A 22,901-nucleotide genomic window follows, 5' to 3' on the forward strand; every position below is an offset into this window, starting at 1 on the left:
CCCAGGTATTCCATGATTACCAAGATAATAATTCATGTTCAGACCCATGTCAGTTAGCTCCATTGCTGATATGCATGGGTTGACAAAGCACAACTTTGCAGGTACTTGTTATTGCTGAATCTCTCTCTATCTGTAAAGCCCTTAAGGACCCCCTTTCCGTTATATAGTCATGAGGGATGTTATCTCTTGATATATTCCTAGATCTTCTCTCCATGGTTTGCACCAGCCTTCTCTTTTTGTGGCATAGTATCAATGATAAACCCGCCGGGGTCAAATGGTGCGCAAGAGATTTGAGCAGTGCAATTATATAACCAATGATGAAAACTCTATCAGAGCCCAATTTGTGTGACTACCAACCCGGGGTAGTTCAATCCTTTTCATATCTGGAGAGGTTATCAAACATAGGTTTGGAATTTCGCAGAATATCGTCACCATATGTGAATGATTTAAGAAAGGGCTGTTACTAGTAAGGTTTATTTATTCAATCAACGCCCATAATCCTAGTTCCTTACCCAACATAGGTTTAGTTTCACTGTGAGCCATCTTAGGTGCTGCCTCTTGAATGGCATCAATTATCACGCTTGAGGATGTAGCCATGTTTGATTTTTGTTGGTGATGTAGTTTCTGACCAACACTTTTTTCCACAGTAGTTAATGTTTTATGACGCCCCATTGTTCCTTGAGGGCCTTTTAACATTGTGCCTCTCACCGAGCCATCGTCTAATGCGCTTGTTACCTTTCTCAGAACTGAACTGATTGTCACTTTTTTAATACTTGGACCCACTTTTGGATTTTCAGTTTCTTGGGTTTATTCAGCCGCAATGTCCACTTGTCTGATTATCTGTTTCCCGGGTTTTATTTGAATTTGATTGGGGTATACCACTTCTTTTGCTTTCACAGGTGAAACAAAAATGTCCTCATAGTCCCACTGGGACTCTTCCTCCAACCCAGGGAGGCGATGGATAAAAGGACAGGGAACAAGATTTGGAGAAGTTTTGTCATCCTGTATTGAGGTTGAGGAAGATCAAATTGGTTTAGCCAATACATTGATTGGCTTTGGTTTAGCCAGGAGCCGGCTGATTGCATCTAGTTTTTGTTAAGGATAATGGTGTGGTGGTTTTCATATTAGCCTGATCATTAAGTAACATAGATGTCAGTTGAGATAATGCTTCACTTTTCAGTATATCCCCCAAGGAATTTAGGATTATCAATTCACTGATTTTACTTTTTATTATTTCATCATTTATACCATATGTAGATTATATTGAATTATTTGTGCACAGTGTTCATTCATCTGCTTCTTCTGAGACCACTGCTCCAAGGTCTGGTGTTTTAGGAAGATTGTTAAAATGTATGTCTGTGATATTATCCTCGTAATCTGAAACATGAACTCCATGTGTATCTCCCAATGATGCTCGTCTCAAGCCCTCAAAGAGTTTAAGGAGCGATTTGTTATTATCGATGGATCCAAACTGGCCTGATTCGGGAGGTTCATTAAGCATTGCAGTTTGTTCTTTCTTATCTGATGTTGTCTTTTTCTGTTCCACCAGAAAAAACAACGCTGAGATCGTAGATTGATGGTTTGCACTACGGCTGTTTTGTAGCATATTACCCATCTTCCGCTTATTACTTGTATTTTATAAATTGGCACATATCCCACGCTTTGCACTTACTACAGTGATTTGTAGTGTAGCTCTTCTATTCAGTTGCACATTAGATTTACAAGAAGCTTGGACCCCTGTATCCATTGTCAAAAGTATGTGTTGGTCCAACCCAACTTTAATTGTACTTTGTTTCAGCCCCTACCTCAGTCAACAAGGACTGAATGTTCAGAACAATCCTGCTATCACGAATACAACACGATTTAGTTGATTATTGCTGCTCCAGTAATACAGAGGCACTATCCACCAGCATGGGTCAAAGGCCCTCGGCCCGCAGTCCTCACCTGATTAAAGATGAACAGGGCTAAGATTAAATACAGCCTCACCGGTATTACAAAAAAAAAAGAAAACTAGCCATCAGCGTGGGTCAAAGGCACTAGACCCGCAGTCCTCATCTGGATCAGGAGTGTCAACGGTTTGCTTATTATGTAACTGTATCCTGCTATGACATACTGCAGTATGTAATCCGGCTCCCCACACTCTACCAAGCAAAGAATGTCTGTTCTATCTGAAGCCCACGTTTTCGTGTCGTACGTTCCACAGTGCTGCCACTGAGAGTTGTGGGAGATGAAGTTCCTTGTAGGTGAGCTGCTGGCAACTCTGTTCAGAATAGCAGTCGCAGAATAGTTTAATTAAGGTCAAGGTGTGCTTGTATTTTTTAAAACATTGTGTGTGCCTGAAGCAAGCAGCCTCTCTTATTGATATCTTTTCCAGCTATTATGCTGTCTTAAAATTAGTTTTCAATGCCTCTGCTTTCCCGGTAAAGCCCGGAGTAAGCCAATTTTTTCACAGGACAACACACAAAAGTCCAGCAATTTGCTTTACCTTATGAATTCAGCATAAGCGTCCTTAGCCTCACTTCCTTCACTGACTGCACCAACTGCATTACACTCTGCAGCCATACTCCGCAGCCCGCTCCGTGGTGCAAAAGAGGTTTTGAAGGTATCCCTGCATATTATCCCCACCAAAAATATCGCCGTACATATGGTTGTTTGCCATAGGCAAGATTTTTGGGGGGGATAATTTGTGGGAGCAATAATAAAAATAATGCAGGGGTGCAGGGGTGTCCCCTGCAGGATCCATGGCTCAATATCGCCGCAAAAATATGGGGATATTTTTGTATTACAATATTTTTGTGGGGATATTAACACATGGAACCATTTTGAAGGGATGTGGTCTGTAAGCTCCTCCTCACAAAAACAACTGTAATAGTAGAAAGACTTGGATGCACACCGACTGCATTACACGCTGCAGCCACACTCAGAAAGTATTTTCTAGATGGGGGGTTGAACTTCGGTTGGTTAAGGTGCTTTCGGACATTTCTGCAACACCTCTACCCCCTTGACATGCTCTTCGGGCATCACTAGCAATGTGGAATGAAGTGTTGCAAGCTAACAATAACCCTTCCAAGTTGGCGGGATGTGTAAGTATGTCCGTTTGTTGCATACCCAGTAATAGTACCTGAAGGCTGCACTGCCTTTCCTAAGATCAGGGATGACGAGGGTTCTGTTGCAATGTGTTAGAACCCATAGGCACCTTTCCTTCTAAATAAAAACACAGTACACAAACTTTTCTTGTCAGACCTTGATTGGTTTTTCAAGGGCTGTGACCCATGTTAGCTTTGTGACATGGTCAGTCCAGGTTGGTGCACAAGTTCTGTCCATCAATTCCAGTCTTTCACCCGAATGGCAACGCAGTGCTTCTGCTTTGCACATGTAGGTTGACTGTAGTCTCTTTTTCTTTGCATAATTTGTGCCGTCAATTGCAAAAAATTGTTCTATGGCACAGTTCAGACCTTGTGACCCTTCTTTGCAAAGTTTTTCATCAAGTGGGAGGATTTTCAATTTCATTGTGCGTGCCTGGAAGGGGTTTTTTATTCTACAAAGTGTGAGATGAAGGAGACATTGGCCTTCTGTCGAGGGGACTTCTTGTGGTACTAGAATCATTGGTGTACCAGAGGCATGGGTTATTAATGAGCACACACAGCAACTGCTGTTGGTGGCTCTTTTCCCAGTTGCCCTCATGTCAGAATACCAGCTATTGGATTGACCTGGATGACATAAATGTTCGACCATGACTAGTCCTAACCCATGATATGCATCAAATCAGTGTTGGCTTATCTGCCTCTTCCGTCTGTTATTTGGCAAAAGAGATTGTGGTATTTTTGTAAACTTACTACACATTCTATTATTAGTACTTAGTAGTACATGGGCGGTTATAGTCTGGTCACTGTATATAGAAAAAATGATGCAATTCATATTTACACTACAACTAGCAGCAATTTGTCTGTCCATGATAGGGGGAAAAGAGGACACATGTTTAACAATAGAGGTCAAGGTTGGACGTACACTCACTATTTTATTAAATGATGAGGTAGGCAGTATAATGGGTTGTGAGGTAGTGTGTGTTTCTAAAAACATGATAGGGTACAATGATGTGGCATTATTTATACTGGAAAAATACTTCATTTCAGTAGTTAAAGAATCTTCATTTTGTACAATCACTTTTTTCTGTTTTTGTGCTGAGTTGTAATGTGCAGGAATTTTTTGTTTTCCCATGTTAGTTTTACCCCCTCCCCCTTCTTTTATATGGACCACCCCGATAAAAGAAGCAGACCAATACATTCCTAACACAGTAATTGTCACAAAAAATATTATTGCTGCAAAACAAACATCACAATTATAATTGTATGCTCTAATCACACTTATTAAACCCCTTTTGCAATCTAACTGAGGGCGTTTCGATGTTGAATCCATGATCAAGGAACCTAAAAGGGATAAAACAAGGTGACAATATTATAGATTAGGAAATGGAGCACTGCTACTGATGAAAAATGAAAAGCGGTGGAATGCGGTAGGTAATGAGGAAAGTAGGAAGAGAAATAGAGAGAGAGAAATTAATTTATACATCAGGGAGAGTATATCACATACATATTTTACATTATTTAAAGGTTGTAATTTCTCTGCATATGTGCAATATCCTCTTTAAGGCATTGCAGTGTTTGATTGTTCGCTAAGGTTTCAGCTGCTACACTGTTGTGTGCTTTCCGTACACCAGATAGGTGGATCCAGTAGCGTAGCCTTTTCACTTTCACAGCTAAGGGTGTACAGTAGATCACCTCATATGGTCCATGGCGGCAGCCGCGAGTGCTTGTTCACATGCGAAGTGGCCTTGCATTTACTGAATCAAGCATGCCACTGTAGTATGCCAGTGGTTTGTGACCCAGGGATGTTTTGTGTGTCAACACTGCTATCACAAGTGTTCCGTTGGAGTGTGAGAACATGTACAATTCCCCATCATAGTCAGATGTTGCTAAGACTGGTGCTGTGCTTATTAATTTCTTCAGGCTCTCAAATGCTTCTTGCATCTCAGGTGTCAGTGTTATATGTGTCTTATCTTTCTGGGCTTCCTTTAAACCTTGTAAAAGGGGCCATCTGTAAGCAACATAGTCAAGTATCCAGGCCCTGCAGTAGTTACATATTCTGAGGAATTTCTGCATGTCTTTAACCGTGTGAGGTTTGGTTCAGGTGTGCACTGTTGATGCCCAGTCGGGTATTATTCACTTACCATCTTTTAAAATCAATTGGCCTAGGTACAGGACCTCAGTCAGACAGTACAGCAACTTCTTTTTGTCCACTTTGTACCACTTATGTACTAATAACTAGAGTTTCTTCAACAATTTTCTTCATTCTCACTGCAGACAAGGAGGTTGTCTAAATATTGTGTGATCGTGCTTGTCACTTGAATATTGCATAGGTCTTCATGTAATATCCTGTTGAATATGCTTGGGCTCTTGCAGTAGCTTTGAGGCAACCAACGGTGTTCGTATCTCCTCCCACCCAGTGTGAAGGCTGTGAGATAGGGTCAAGTGGCACTGAAAATAATGCATTCTTGAGATCCACCACAGTAAAATGAGTGGCTTCTTTTGGAGTTAGAGACATGAGGGAACTCTTTTTGTACAATGTCATTAAGAGGGCAGAGGTCCTGGACCATATTCAATGCCCCCCCCCTGTCGCTTTCTTGATTGGATACACCACAGTGTTGCATGGTGAGGTCGAGGGCCCAATTATACATTGTTGCAGTAGTGCACATATTGTTTCCTGTATTCCTTCTTCCGCCTCTCAGGGCAATGGTTATTGCTTTACCCTGGGTAAAAGTGCTCCTGGTTTTAGAGTTATTTTTACAGGTGTTACCTCTCTCAGTAACCCTGCATCATGGGGGTTCATTATCCAGAGGTGAGAGGGCACTTGTTGCATATCTTTATCATAGTAAGGATGCAGTGCACAGACGACAGCCATGGGGAGGGGGGGCTTGGCACCTTTCTATATTGCACCATCACCTCACAAGGGATACTTATTTCCAAGACAATCTCCCCATCATTGTCATCAGTGAACAGTTCCTGATCAGATCATTTGCGTAATGGCATGCTTGGATCTATGCATAACACTGTACCCACTAGCATTGATGCATGTCTATTCCTATTGCCACTATTCTCTTTGCGGACACCTGTACCCCCTACAGGTCTAATGACAATATAGTGCCGGAAACTATGGGTGCGGTTATGGCCGGAACACAAAGTCCAAGGGCACTCTCCATTCCTGTGTAGTTAGTTCATTCAGTGCCTTGGCTAAGACCCTGATCCCATACACAAACATATCAGGAGCCACTGGTCCCGCTCTTACTTTAAGTTTGTTAGCCATCGAATGTATCAATAGCATTGCTCTGATAGGACACACTTCAGGGGTAGAACAAACAATTTCTCTAACAGTGAAAGTAATGGTTATGTTTAACTTACTGAGCAGATCTTGGTCTAGTAGATTGACAGGTGAAATTTCATAACATAAGAGGGGAACCTGTACTGTTTTTCCCAATACCTTAACATCCAAATCATCTGTAAAAGGAACCGTTACTACAGCCCCAGAGAATCCTTGCATCTCAAGATTTTTATCAGATAACGGAAAATCACCTTTGAATATACATGATTTCTCTGCCCCTGAGTCCACCATAAAGATGAACTGTTTGTTTTCTATCTCTGCCCCCACCAGTGGTTCATCTGCTGGATTATAGGTAATGGATAGGACTGGACACGCAAGTCCTAATCCGGGTGGGTGTCTGTGCCAGGGCATGAGAAAACATTTTCGTTGAACATGCACGCTCCATGATAGGGGCTGGTGCTCCATTTGGGGTAGTGGAGAAAGGGTTGTTAAGCTGGTGGGCCATTTGGTTGGGGTAAATTGGTTGAGATTACATATTGTGAGGTGGGTGTCGGAGTGTGTTAAAGCCTGGGACTAGTTGGGTGTTTGGTTGCTTGTCATGCTCGTAATTTCCTTGGGGGAGGCCATAAGGGATGCCCGGTTGAGAGTGCCCACATTGAAGTTGATTATGATACACTTGATTGTACTGGTAATTTCCCCCTGACCTACTGCGGCAATCCCGTTAGAAATGGCCCCACATCCTACATTACCAAACACTGTCCTTGTCCTCACCCCCTGGGTCCTTGACCCCATATCCCCTCCCCTCTGTCCCCGAAAACCCACCTCGTCCTCTTGTCTGTCTTCCTTGCCATTGGGGTCTTATATGATGCTGCTCTCCTCCCCACTGCTCCTGTCTGTTGTCTGCCCACATTGCAGCCATTCTAGCTTGTGTGGCCGTGGATACTCCTCCCTCCTCCACCTGCCTGGTCTGAGGGCAGTGCAGCAGTTACTGCCACTACCTTCACCAGATTAGTCTGCACCAATTTTGCTTCTTCAGCTAATCTTCTCTAGATTGTTTCTTTCTCCCTTTCTTTGATCCTCCTACAGTGGTACACTATGATGCTTTGAATGTCTGGCCATCCTTTGGCTTCTATCCCAGCTAATTTATCAAGGGCCTTCTGGTAACATGCAGTGCCCGTTTCCACCCTCCACATCGTCTGCAACCGAAGAATGAACTGCGCAGCATCTTCCTCAACCCCCATTGTGCATTACATTATACAATGTAAATCAGGAGTATCTGGGAAGGTTCTTCACAGGGCATCCCACACTTGTGCTCTTACATTATTGAATGATGCCCTATCGTGGGTGTTGTTGCCTGTTGTCACACCTGGGACCCATGCTTTAGCCCGCACTGTTTCTGCCTGATCACCTACTGCAGACACTAAGAGACTTTTAATATCTCCTACTGCTAGGGGCACCCCTGCATTGTTCTTTTTGAATGCGTAGATCCATTTTCCCACCCCCCGCATAAGCCGTGCTCAGGGCAAATAGTGGGGCGTCCTGCTCCTTTATGAATTAGGGGAATCTGTAGCTTTGATTTCTACTATTTGCCTCTGTTCCTTTCTTTTTTGCTAACTCTATTCTTCCTATTCTTTGTCAGAGCATTCCTTTGCATCCTTCACTTACTCTCGGGGTTGCCCATTGCTCTTGCTGTATTCCACCCACAGTCCCATCTCGGGAGGTTCTAATCCCTTCTCCTTCTTACTTAAGGTGGACTTTTCTTGCAAACATCTTCAACAAATCCTGCACTTCACGTCCATTCTGGAGTTGTTTTCCCTTATACTTTGCCATTAAGTATGTGGATAGGTGTGCTAGCATTCCCTTATCAAATTACCCCTCTTCTGGCCAGGCATGAGATAATCCCTCCCCTTTTGTTTTCTTCACCCATTGCTCATGGTACTTCTTTATTCGTTCACTATAGAGGGGGAGATGCTTACAGATATGTGACAGTGGGGTGTCAGTTCCTAGTACCCCAGGGACTCCTTTTTTACTTTCCAAATGTCTCTTCTGTGTCCCCCTGTCTAGGATAGTCACTAATATGACTGATCCTTCCTCATAATGACCACAAAACATAACACACTTATATACATTTAAAACATAAAACATTTTGACATTTCAACAAAAAACAAATCAACACAAATAAACAAAAAATATATAATGAAAAGACCTTATTCCCCACTCTTTCCCCCTAGAGCATGTCCACGTTAGCCCTCACTCAAATTCACATCACCTCTGCCCCTCCTACCATATTATAAAAACCTAAAAATAACAAGCTAAAATAACAAGCCAAAACAATAACCACAACTTATTCCCGAGCCCACTACTTAAATGGCGCTCCTACTTTTAGCTCTTTATTTGTCCTCTGCACTGTCGGGACAGTGCACCGCAGCACCGCTTCTACCCCCTTTCAGAGCACACCTTGTTTCTTTCTTCATACATATAAAAAAACTGATGGCCATGCAAACGAAAAAGAGCTTTTACTTCAACCAATCAACCTCCTCATTCATCCATACTCTTGGCATGTTCCTTTCAATCACTATGCTGTATATTCCCCAAATTCCCACATGTTTATCATTCCCTGCAATTTATACTCATGTGTCCGTGTTCTTCCAAGAGCCTCTGTTTGAAGTCTATCCACAGCCCTTTGGCCTCTCCGTTGGGGCCGCACCCGGCTGAGGCGAGCAACGGGGTATTCGCAAAGCCGGAACCCACAAGAACCTCTTTCTTATGCATGTGTGTTTTTGGGGACTGGTCAGCCGTATCTGGGGGCAGCTCTGCTGGAGAAGCCCTGGTTCTCGCTGCAAGTACAGGGGTCTCCAGGAATAAGATGCAAGAGGGGTCACCAAACAAAGACATGTACCATGCAAAAGCATGTTTTATCCGATTGACCAGAATAATGGACACACCCCAGTAGAGAATGAGACTAAGAGATAAATTACAAAGAAGAACAAAACTTTATATAAAATAAAGCAAGCAAAGAACTCTGCTGTCTGAGAGCACACTGCCAAACAATACAAGGGCAGCACATTAAAAGGACTCACAGCATCATCATCCACATTTCACATGAGGTACAAATCCTAACATTTGATTGGAAAGGGCTCTATGGAACAGTTGATACTATTAGGGAGGTAGGATGTTCATTGGTTCTTGCTTTTCCAATTGCTTCATGCCCACGTGGGTTAGCTGGGCTCATCTCCATGGTGTGAAGGTCAGGGCAAAAGTGATGCAGTCCTCTCTATCTAAGCTAAGCCATGAAAACTAACAATTATAAGAATAATGGCAATCATGGGGAGAGCTGGATTTTGCAGAATGATGATTTCTGGGCCTAGTATAAAGATGGCATCTATTCTAACACAAAATGGCATCTAGCGTCAGGCTATGGAATAGGTATTACAGGTACGTTTCTAGGTTACATCATGTGATCAGGTACCATGAGGGTGGGGGCCACGCCCCCTTAGCTAACATGGAGTTTAGACACAGTGGGAATGGTGAGGGTGGCAGTATTTTACCACCTCATCCCCAACAGAGCTCATGCCCTTTTCTCCAAATGTTTGAAAATGTCCTCACTTTCATGAATGCCTAAAGCATATATGTTATAGGGTGTTTTTAGCCATGCATATAATAAAGTCTGAATTTCAGCCTACCACCGCCAAATACTTCAGGTAGGCTTGCCACACTGTAACACCATGCCATATCAAGTTCCAAATAACGGAAAAGCTAAACACCTAGATATAGTCACCAACAACCTCCTTCTGCCCAGCACATATTCAAATCTGTCATCAAGCAATGCAAATAACTCTAACAACAACATCAACAAATATTGTAATCCAATTGAAATCAAAACTTTATTTGGCTTCTGTGATTTTTTTGTAGTTAATGACAAATCCCAGGTTATTTATACCAGACAAGAGCCAATCAACTTTCATTACAATATAGCCTACTGCAACTAATACGGATGTATCCGATATTTATTTATTTATTTAATGCATTTATTTGTAACGCGCCAGCCGACGGCAGGCATCTGAGTGCTCATAAACACAAAAAACATAAAGACAATAGCACTGATGTTGAAATGGGGCTAGTCTTTCCTTTTCCTCTGTGCATGTGTTGTGTTTTGCGTTCATAGCTATGGTGAGTACTACTACTCTGTCCATCACTTTGTTGGCAAAGTATCATTGTTTTGATCCTCACTCTTGGATACAGTAAATCCTGTGTTTCGTGAAACCACCAATATTAATCATTTTGTTCTATTGTTAGAAGCTAGGGTGCCTTTCAGAAACGATGGTGGATGGTTTAGACACTCACACATGACAGTCGACAGCTCCATTTGCCAGGATGATCAGTGTCTCAGACACACTCTTAACATGAGAGTATTTGGAACCTCGTTTTACCCCACCCACAATAAAGAACCTGTATGCAATTTCATTAAAACTGATGGCATCCTTGTTTTTATGTAGTCCAGATGGACCCTACATATTCAGATGAATAAACCAAATATTTTAACTTTGAAACCTAATTGGTTTCTCTGTTAATCGTGCCATCATTTGTCTTCCCTATCCGGATAATCAGGTCTAGGTCATAATCATTTTAAATAATTCAGATGCAGTATGAGATGTGTTTAATGCATGCAAACAGCAACACATTCCATTGATAAACCAAGAATTACTTAACGATTACAAAACAAATTGATAACTACAAAATCAAAACTTGCCTAGAAAGAAATCCATCTGATTAGGATCATATGTCTTTTTCAGAAGTGGCCAGTGAGGAGGAAGTGTAACAGTATTAGGGGCCGATTCATGGAAATGTGTGCAGAAATTCTGCAAGGGGCGCACGATGAGAAGGACACTGAGCGAGCTGCAGGCAGAATAATAAAATGCACAGCACACGTATTCATTGAATGCACTGCACAAAGTAACCATATTCGCAAGTTGTGCCCGAAAATCCCCTGACACGCCACCACGCAAAGCATAAACAGCCCCAATGGCGCGAATACACGCACCCATCAAACAGTGTGTGGGATCCACCGCAAGCACGCCTGTATCTTGGGGACCCTGCGCAGGGTCCCCTAGCTGTTGGCATGACCCCGAAAACAAGCATATGAAAAATCGAAACTCAGTCTAAACTCGGAAAATCTGCATGCGAATCCCCGTAAACTGTTCCTGCACCATGCTACACTGCTTACGCGCAACCCTAAGTTAGAACAAAAACCCAGCGGCCTACATGCACCCCAATATCTTACATGCAAACCCACCTCCTCTCTGCAAATCCTATGCGCAAGTGTACTTATGCCTGCCTTCGGGTGGAGTAGTGATTGAGGTATTTGGGTGGCCATTCTTATGCAGAGTGACTGCATGGGTGTTACCATGAATACGCATCGTTTGGTGCAAATGTGGGTGGACAAGGCACTTCCTGTGGCCCATCCCTCATAACGCCTACTCTTTTGCATGTTCTTCTCCATGTTCTGCATTCCGCCCCTTCCCAGCCCTCTGTGCAATCCATGCCCACACTCTGCGTGGTGTCTGGCGCAAGGTGCTCAATGGCTCGCACAGATGTTCCAGGCCTGCGCAAACTCTGTGCAAGTCCCAAGAAGGTCCAATGCAATCGGTTCCATGAATCACTGAATGCAGACTTGCGCACAGTTTGGCACGCAAGTTCCCTATATCCCACGCAAATAATTCCATGAATTGGGTCCTTAATATGTAAAGTGTAGGAAAAAATAATACAGGTTGATGGGAAAACCTTTGTGCACATTCTTTGTATATGTGTATGTTTAGGGAGCTGATCCTATCTGACAATGGTGGACCAGGGAAACCAAGGTGTGTGTGTGTGTGCCTCTTTGAAACCACGCATGTGTGATTGTATTTTAGACTGTGTACTTATATGTAAGTTATCACACTTGAGTGAGGGAAATGTAAATGAGGCTCACTCATAGCTCAAGTTTTACATTTTGTGAAATAGTAAAGAGTCACATGAAGGACAGGGATCTATGTAAACACAATTAAGTTATGTATGTATGGTTGCTGCAAGGGAACTGCGTGCATTTTATTGATGAAATAGGGGATCTGGCCTAACAGTAGGGTCTTGATTGTTACCCCATGTCCAGGGCCAGCAAACTGAATGTGGTTGCTCCCTTCTGTATTGGCACAGGTGTGGTAGAATACAGGCGATGAAATCTGCCCAGAGGAATTTCCAGTGGGTTGGTTGATTCAAGGCTATCCATACATCCATTTATTTTAGGTAGTTACTAACAATTAAATTGATGGTGAATATCTTGAAAAGTTGTATATTGCTAACAAAGAAGTGCAATGTCATATATTCAATACGCATATTCTGTGCCACTGAAAGATGGGTAGATGTCTGAGAATTGATGATTGGCCAGGGAAGATGGACGAGCTAACCAACATGGAAAGGGATAGACACTGTGGGCCCTATTCATGAAAATGTGCGCAGAAATCCTGCCAGTACCGCGTGCAATGGACACTGCGAGAGCCTGCATGCAGAGTACAAAAATGTGCACCCCCCATATACATGGAATTCACTGTGCAAAGTAACCGTATTCGCAAGTCTCTCCCGGAACACCCCTGACATGCCCCCATGAAAATAGCCAAAACAACTACCTTTCCATGGTCCCAAGTGCACGAATACATGCACCCTTCAAACAGTGCATGGGTTCCCCCGCAAGCAGGCCTGCAACTCGGCGACCCTGCGCAGGGTCCCCCATAGCTGTTGCTGGCCCACCAACAACAAGCTTATGAAAAATCCTAACTCTGTGAACACTCCGAAAATCTGCATGCGAACCCCCATAAACCATACCTGCACCCCGCTACACTGTGTACATGCACCCCTAAGTTGGATTGGAAACCCGGTTGTGTACACGCACCCCTAGATCCGACATGCAAGCCCACCTCTGCGCTGCGATTCCTAGTAAAAAGTGTACGTACAACTGCCTTCAGGTGACGTAGAGATCGAGTGATTTGCGTGGCCATTACTATGCCAAGAGGCTGCACAGGTGGTTCCATGAATACGTGTTGTTTGTCGCAGTTGTGGGCGTGCAAGGCATTGCCTGTGGGCCATCTCTCAGAATGCCCACTTTTTCGCATGTTCTTCCCCATTTTCTGTGTTCTGCTCCCTTCCCAGCCCTCTGCTCAAGCTCTGTGTGGTGAATCACGTAAGGCACTGTACGGCTCACACAGACATGCCAAGCCTGTGCGAACTCCATGGAAGTCCAGGGAAAGTCTGCGCAATCGATTCCATGTATCAACGAACAGGGATTTGCGTGCACTATGGCGTGCAAATCCCCGATTTTACACGCAAATGATTCTATGAATTGACCCCTGTGTCTTCAATGTTTTTTGTATTGACATTTGTTAGAGCTATGTTGAGGATTTGCAGCCGTTGGTGTCCTTATAAAGTGTTACTAGGCATTAATATAAAGCAATCCTTTATTCTAGGGCGTTTGATGTCAGTCACTTAGCCGATATATTTGGTTCACCTGCCCATCTCGCAGGTACTGTTGCCTGGGACTGGAGAATCTATAGTTTGTAGATGCTGATTGGTATATTCAAGAATCAAAGAGTGATCACTGTAAATTGGGTTGTTCCCGCTTAATGATTCTGATTATTGTTTAGACCATCATGATTCTGTTATTTTACAGTGGGTTAGTTTGGTGGCAGCCGAGTGGAACAAGGTAGGATTGTCCACCTTTAATATACTGCAAGAAAGGAAGACGCTAGCTCTACACAATGCGTGCATGTCTGTATTGAGGAACGGCAGATGTTCAGAAAAGGGAGAAATCTGGGTAATAATGATGGTAATTAGTAGTATCCGTCAGCAAGCAGTCCACTATAGAAGGTAAATGTGGTGGTGTCATCATGATATGTTTAATACTTTGTAGTACCCCAACCTTACCCATTCGGACAATAGACTAATGTAATTTCATTTGTCCATGTACAGTCAAGCCTATTTTACTGTTACTTTCCTTTAACCAAATAATGATCAGACTGTGCACAAACAGTGAGCTCTATGTTAAATCATTTGGCTGTGATGCTACTACACAATATACCAGTTTTAATGATCATTTGTTCACAGGTATGTTCCAACACTAAATGACATCAAAATGTACCAGTCGCTAACTGGCTCACCATCAGAACTGCACATAGTCGATCAATTTATGTTTGAGGTAAGCAATATTTACTACTTTAATGGTCATGGGAATCATCATTGAAATTAAAACCAAATCGATGGAAGAACCCAGCGAGACTGATCCAGGGCAGTTGTGGAGTCGTGTTTGAAATATTTTCATTTTTTCACAGGATCCAATTGTGCTGTCTATGTGTATCAGTTTGGGGATATTTAAGGTGTCAATCTTGCTACCCACACAGTCCCAATATTTACTGATCATTTTCAATGAGAACACTGATTGTCTTTTTCAACGATTTATTCTTTGGATATTGCAGACTCAAGAAAAAACAAGATCCTTAGTGGCTCTAGTTATGTTTCAGAAGATAGAGCTGATTATTTAAATACATTTTCAAGGTTTTCCCAAAAGATTTCTTTTCTGATACGCCAGCAATATTACAGTGCGTTTTAAAAGGCAATAAGAGAAAAATCTACCTTCATCCCAACAATAGAATAGGTTGTTTTAGTTAACATGACACAGTGTCAACTAGTAGCCATCCATGGAAGTGCACCTCTATTTTACAGCCATAGAGCAATGCACTGGGGGTATGCAAATTAACTGACAATCTTGCATTTTAGCTCCAAAATGTTAATTTTCCTTTGAGAATTGTCATGGAACCACAATTCTGACCCAAAGGAAAGGAACACTGTAACAGACAAAAGACAATTAAAGGCTCATTAAAGTGAGAAAAGATCCGGCTTCTTAAGAAAATATAAGCTCAGAGCTACTGTGTGTTATGTCTCTATGGGCACTCAGAATGAATACCATGGGCACCATCATGAGTTGGGCAGTATCCTAGCAGTAAATCAACCGGAATACCGCCCAACGCAATTACGGTTACAACCAGTTGGTCCAGTGGTATTTCCGCCCGATCAAAAGCGATGGTCGTGGTGTAAGTCCCCATTTTCCTTTCTCCATTGGACTCAATGGGGCTTTTTCTGCACAATTACTGGGAGGAAAGTTAATGGATTTACTTCCAGCTCTCCTCCAATGTTCCCCCAAACTCGAAATTGGGCAGTGCAGTAATGTTATGGTTACTCTATTACCCCCATATGTTTACCGCATCACCCTACCTGTGATGAAGCCCCATATATTTTAAAGAAAATATGTTAAACGGTCTTACCTGAAATGGCAATATTTTATGTCAGAATTTTACAAAGGTTTCCATTGTTGAAAGGTTCCCAAATAAATCCAATCTATTTTGATGTTTCATGAAGGTGGTAAACTGGCACACCATAAATAATAATAATAATAATAATAATAATAATAATAATAATAATAATAATAATAATAATAATAATAATAATATACCACACAAGATGAAGGGTGCACTCCAGTTCTCAGTATACCTGGTAACTGACAGCTGCTTTCTCAAGCGCTTTCGAGCCTCATGCTCTCCTCAGGAAGGCAGTCCCAGGTGTTGATGATTATTTCATACCTCATCCCCCATCAGTTCATCCTACTTAACATTTCTTATTTAAATATATGTATAAATATACATACATATATACATTGACATACCCCATACATACAACATATAACATGCAATTTCACAATGGGGTGACTCCTGCAGTCAGTCACCCTGCTCCCAAGCCACCAGTGCACAATGCCACACGACTGCAGCTCTTCTTGGCCCACCCCCATCAGCAATGCATCATGAGACACAGGGGATCATGAGACACAGGGGACAGGCATCTGGACTTCATACAGACTGCTCAGTGAGGCAGTGCATGGCTCATCTTCAAGCGGGCTGACCAACGGAGCAGCCCAGGACTTCTAGTGTTCCTATTTTCACCCGGGCTGGCCAGCACTTTAGCCCTGGATTTTACCTTCACTGCTTCACCCTCCTGGGAGTCCTCGCTCTCTGTACCTCCCTGGCTGAGCCTGAGATAAGCGGCCCGGGAGGACTTTTTGAAGGGACCAGGCTCGCAGGCTAGCTGGCCATGAGGCAGGCCTACAGGGGTATGGCCGAGCTTCTTTGTTCAAGCCAACCCCTCAATTGACACAGACTGCACACTGCCGTGCCTTTTGGGATGCATGGGTCCTTCCGGTCTGGCCCCCAGCTGAGCTGACATCTACTGCAGCTCCAGGGCTGTGCCTGTTAAGCTGCTCAGCCCCCTAGGTCACTTCATGGGGGAAGCACCACCATGCACTGCCCAGCATGTCACTGTTACTCAGCTTCGTCTCTCTCTTCCTGCTCTTCTTTTTAGCCATCCTTTCAACCATTTCTTAACTGTCTCCTTTCCTTAATCCTCTCAGGATTCTCCTCCCAACCCCCCTGCCCAGCCCATTCCTGAACAGGGCATGTCTGTTCCTTTGCTGTCCTTTCTCAAACACTCCATCCAGCTCAGTGCATGGAAATAAAACACAAACACTACACTAAATAAAACGACTTTTATTAACCCTGGTGTCTGTGTCTTTCTTTTTAGCACTCCCCTTAAGGGGCAAGCATGCAGTCCCTACTAGCTGTTCCCCTTTAGACTACTGGCTACACACAACCTTTCACCCTTCATTCAAACCTTCATTTCATCAACATGTCCTCCATTTTTTTTACTTTCTTTTTTCTATCATCTTTTCATTCAACCCTCCCACTAAGCCACGCCTATTACTTTTTTATACTAATCAACTTATTGTTCCTTGTATGCTTGGGCAAAGGGGCACCTTCACACTCTGTTCCTTTCCACTGCTAAGTTTCCACACCCATTCTCCCCACAGGACTCTCTCCATTTTAACCATGGGGACTAGCATTCCCTCTTCAACCTTCCCCATGATGAGGACTGTCCTGCTTTTTTGCAGAAAACCTCCTTACCTATTTTGATCTTTCTCTCTCACCATGTTTTATGTTGGCTGCATTTGTAGACTCCATTAATGCTCTAACCACCAAAAGGGGACAGGGGGCTCGGCTCTTGTCTGGTCTACACCCTTCTCCAAACTAATGTTAAAAGACATTGCACAATTCCACATGCAGTTTAGATTTTGCTCTCTCAATTTACTACAGCATCTAAATGGGGTAAAATATTTTCTGCACACTGCCTTCCTTAATCTCCCTGTTTATTTTGAATGGGTCAATGTAGTGTGTGAATATATGCGAATGGCTGGACTATGGAAATGTGGCAGTGACTCTGCATTGCCCACAGATAATGTAATCCATTTTTTTTTTTTTTTGCTTTCTTTGTTTATTGGCTAAATCGTCATTTAACCTTAACAATATATTCAAAATATTAAATAATACAATTCAGCATTTAAAATTCAATAAGTAATTCAATTAATAAAATGTAAACCAACATTGTTTAAAAAAATACATTAAATTAATTATAGGTGAAGTTGAGATTCAGCTACCGTCACGTCTCTATCAGTTTCATCCTGCAGACCCAACGAGTTAACAAAACCCACAATAGCAATGGCAGGAGATTCAGGGACACTCCTCAAGCAGCTTTTCCAGAAAGAGTCATAGTCATTATCTAGCACCTGGTTCTTACCCGCATATTTCACAAAGTGCACTGTAGGTTTATAATTCAGGCTCAGGCAGGACATGATTAGATATTCCAAAGTGTCAATCGATTCCTTATTGCCACAAAAAAGACAACTAATATCAGTAACATCAGCACACTTATATCTCCCCAGAATTTCTCTGGTTTTAAGTTGGTTGCAACAGAACCTAACACAGTTTTGCCTACGTTTTTGGCAAGGAAACAATCTGCAGTGCTACACTAATTCTCCAATTTGCTTGGGTTCATGGGACAGGTACAGCAGGTTCTTCTGATTATGGAATTTGTCAGTCAATATGCACCTGTCGAATAGCTTTATGAATCTCTTTACTTTGTTTGAGGAACTGACTAATTCCAAACTTTGTGGGGTAAAAATACAGCCCCAGAGCGACAGATGGAGAGGCCATGATAGGCCCCATTGTGAGAGTGAAGCTGGCTAAGTGTGGAGCTCAATTGAAATATAAAAGCCAGTACAAAATAGTGATTTTAACATAAGGCCTAGTGAATGAGCGAGAATGGCCTCCCTGCATTCTGTTAAAATGTATAGGCACTCAGCAGAAGAAAGTGCAGCTTAGAACTGGAATATTGTAAACTGTGTCCAATGGATTGAAAAAGACATGGGCACTACATTTGTAATAGTGTTCATTTGGAAGCTAAAAAGGAGTAATGATGCCTTACATTTGAAAAATAAAGTTGAATGACAAATTGCCTCCATGAGTAATAAAGAGGCTTAATTTCAGCACATAAAATGAGAATATTTATAGGGAAAGGCCTATTTTGTTTTTGCATAAATGAACACTGGTTTTATGTAATTGTGGCCTATCTGTGTCCACTAGATTAATAGTGAATCTACCTCTATTCTAATGTAGTAGAAAAGAAAGATTGTATTTATGAGCAACAGGCCTAGATATAATGCTAAATTGTTACATACAAGCACATCTTGTCGATTTAAAGCTGTATTTTCTGAAGGATGGGTGCAACTGATGTTTTCCCACTAAACTGAAAGGTCTGTGCCTTTCAAAATTTGAACTCAAGACCTTTAGATGATGGCCCCCAGGAGAGGAAGGTGTGGTTGTCAACTGAAATTACTTTTAGGTCACGTTCCCCGTTAATGGTGCATTAGCCCTAAGCAAAGCCCTTTGACAAGCAGGAGAAGAGGGTAGGATAAACATTGGCCCGAGTAGATGGCTGGTCACATGTTTAATGAGAAATAAAAACTTAAGAATTAGTGGAGGCCATTGTAAGAGTGAAACTGGGAACACCTATGATGCAGTGCCATTGATTAAACATTGAATACATTTTTTCAAATAAAAAGTGTATCCGGTATCCTTTCGAGCCCACCCTGGGCCCATTTTAAAGGGGATTAAAATCCAGTTGGGACCCTGTAAAAAATTACATTTTTGTAATGTACTTAAGTTAAGATCAAAATTATGATTCTGACATTTTCATAAATCTGAGGAATTGGACATTTTGATAGATTAATATACGGTGAAATTAATGTTTGGAGCATGTGGTGTCAGAATTGTAACTATTTTGGCGCAGCAGCAAACTGCAAATAAATGGTGACTCCACCCAGAAAGCATGTGCTGAAATAAAATTTGTATTTTCCGACTCGCCATGAAATGTAAAATCCCAAAATATATAGATTTATGTAGTTATCAGAAAAATTAGCATAGCTGTCATGTTGTTAGATTTTCAGAGCCCAAAAAGGTAAATCCCACATGTCTTTTTGGGATGACAAATCGTTCTCCTCCCTCAGCCTATATCTTACACCCCCCAACTCCTGGTCCCATGAGCAGCCAGAGGGCATATTTGTGGGAGGTGAAGGGAGAGTAGTAGCCAATTGTTAGCATGGGAATTATGATTATGTAGGCATGTCATCAGCCCTATAACAGGTCAATTTTGCATCAGAACAGGGCTTTTTCACTTGATTCCAAGAGGTAGCCTGCTCCGGGACGCTTGCGACGAACAACTAGCAGAGAGGACACAACCCTGCATTGGAGACAGTGACAGTGAAATCTAGAAGCTAGCTGGGACCCAATCAGAGGAGCCAGAGGGAGACTGGGTGCAGAGAGAAACTTTGACTGAAAATCCTTGACCAGATCTGTGCTGTAGGAGTCTTGCTGTTTTTCCCTGACCAAAACCTCCCATATAAGTAAAGATATCCCAAATGCCATCAAAAGAGTGAGGGGGAAACTGCCAGCCTTACTCTCCATCTCGGATAGCGGGTAGGGTTGTGGTACTGGGAAGTGCCTTGGCACAGTGTATTAAATCCAATTCAAATTAATTTTAATTCCACTATAGAAAATCACCCTATCCATTTGAATTTGGTTGTGTTCGGATCAGCCTGCCTTAATATTGTCCATTCAATTGTGGGGGAGGGGGAAAGCTGTGTAGATCCTTAGCGCATTGATTTGAAGTTAAATCAGGTGATCAGTGTTGTTAGAATTCGAAACTAACAAAGTTCATGCCCAGTGCTTTTGAGCCGGTATAGACAATAAACACTTGGGTGACTGTCCTTCTGAAACCCCTGACCCCTATCCCAAATGGGGGTGTCCATATTCCCAAAATAAGTAAACCTAAAAACCTGCTATTAATGAAGAGGATGCAAAGCAATATTCCCCATGTATTCCCTTGCATCCCAAACCAGAATTAACAAGCATTGCTTTTCATTTGAATGTGTGTTGAATTAACGATTTCCCTTTGAGTTCATTTTCCCAACCTTGTCTTTTAAATAAAAGTTAAAACGATTTCCCCATTTGAGTTCCTTTTCTCAACTGTGCCTTTCAAATAAAAAAATAGAAAAATAATGATTTTCCCATTTGTTTTCTTTCTCAAAAATTGTCTTTCCATATCAAGCCAACACGATTTTTCCATTTTATTGTTAATGTTTTCTATTGGTTAATTTGAAATGAAATCTGAAATAAGTTGTGACTGCATGTTTCAAAATGTTCCCTGTGTTGTTTTAATAATGGAAAGTAATTTGGAGTTGTGACATTGGGTGTTGCCACAGCATTGATGGTTGATGTTGGTTGGTATTACGGTTTCCCAAACCTTAATTAAATACATATATATATTCTTACTGTACACAGGCCTGATTCCTAGCTCATTTGGGCTATAGAGGGTGTTTGGTGGGGTGGGGCAAGACTGGTTGGAGGCCTCACTAAAGTTGAATCTGTAATCACAACAACTTGTACATCCAATTTCCACCAGCTAGGATTCACAGGTCTCTCCGAAAACCCTCAAGATCTCTTCCTCCCCTGAGGTCTAGATTTGACTCAAATTTAAGTATAGAGAGTTTAGGCCAGGTGTAAATAGTTTGTATTAATTAAAACTGTTTTTTCCACCTTACTAGAGTCATTATGCTGCACACACCCAGATTCTTCAAGATTGCCACTCTCAGAACAGAGTTCGATATTCCAAGACCCTTCGCCACAGCCTAACTTCCATTTTAACCAACTCGTCAGGAACCCAACTTGGATAGATTTCTATTCCATAGGTAAAATTAGGAAGAACGGTGCTAACATAATACTTTACCAGATAAATGATTGTATACCTGCAGTACCTGCATTTAATGATACACATCTGGGAAATCAATAGATCTATTTTCTTTCTAAAATAACTCATAATTATTTCATTTTGGAGAAACCAGAATGTAGAATCCCAAATATATCAGGTCTGCTACCTTCTCCAATTGAACTCAGTCCAACAACCACTTTCCTTTTGTTTTTATTTTTCCTTTTTGCTGAGATAGTAAGTACTTTAACTACTTTCATTTTTAGAAAGTTTTGTTTAGTGTAACCCTCAAAGGTAGTCAATAAACACTGTGAACTGACTGCGGTGGAGTCCAACAACAGGAAATCATCTGCATAAGCCACCATGAGTCACGTTAGTGGCCTATTTTAGGTGAAACGAAGGGAGCATGTTCGATTGCCTCCCCCACATCAGAAACAAACAGATGAAATAGACAGGGGGCTAATATGCACCCCAGTCTTAATCCGTTCCTCACGGGGATTTCATTGTTCATATCACCAGCTTTATTCAATATGACCTGTAGCACTTTGGCCTCATGGAGCCTTAATATGTGCTTCCGGACCCCTGGTGGAATACCCCAAATACTCAATTTTGACAATAGTACAGTTCTGCTTAACAGGTCGAATGCAGAGCTGAGGTCACATTGTTGAAACACTGATAGAATAATAGTGTCCTTCCTGAACCAAGTCTTGACATTATTTGAAAATGAACCCATTAAGAGTGGTTCTGTGTGACTTTCTAAATCCCATTTGCCTTTTTCTCCGATGGCCAATACTTAACGCACATTGCTCCGGATGATTTAGGAGCATCGCAGTGTAGATCTTACTGTCATTGAGGATTGAAATGGCATCCATTACTCTCGGAATTAGTTACCTCATTCATGCAAACAAACATCCTGGGCAGCATGCCCGGGAGATAGGCAAGATAGACACATTACAACAAAACATCAATTGTGGCACAATGAAATCAAGGGCAACTTGATCTGCTAAGGTCAAACATGTGTACACTGTACGCAATCTTTTAGGCACAAGGATTTTGTAAAGTGACCATGGACACCGAGGTCGAATATCTTGTGATGATCATTAGAGAGACATGGGCAGAAAAAAACATGCTAGAACCGCAACTGACAAAAAGCAAAATACATAGCCGAAAATGGATGCTTATTCTGCTCTATATGCGTTTTGGAAGTTTATGCCTGCATTGTGAATTTGAGGTGTACAAGAACAAACTAAATCAGTGACTGACCCCCTGAAGTGAGCCTGAAATAAACCTTTAATTAATCT

General features: G+C 42.0%; 1 protein-coding gene across 1 annotated transcript in view; it reads left to right on the forward strand.

Annotated features, from left to right (window-relative positions):
• The window catches only part of LOC138579912 (formin-I-like), a 1,210,893-nt gene that overhangs the window by 959,446 nt on the left and 228,546 nt on the right, over positions 1 to 22,901 (forward strand). Inside the window, exon 10 of the mRNA XM_069650137.1 lies at positions 14,506 to 14,596. Within this exon, the coding sequence (XP_069506238.1) occupies positions 14,506 to 14,596 (91 nt within the window). The remainder of the gene's footprint in view (positions 1 to 14,505; positions 14,597 to 22,901) is intronic.

Source organism: Ambystoma mexicanum, chromosome 3p (genome assembly GCF_040938575.1).
Source record: "Ambystoma mexicanum isolate Mex_15411 chromosome 3p, UKY_AmexF1_1, whole genome shotgun sequence".
NCBI classification, from domain to species: domain Eukaryota; kingdom Metazoa; phylum Chordata; class Amphibia; order Caudata; family Ambystomatidae; genus Ambystoma; species Ambystoma mexicanum.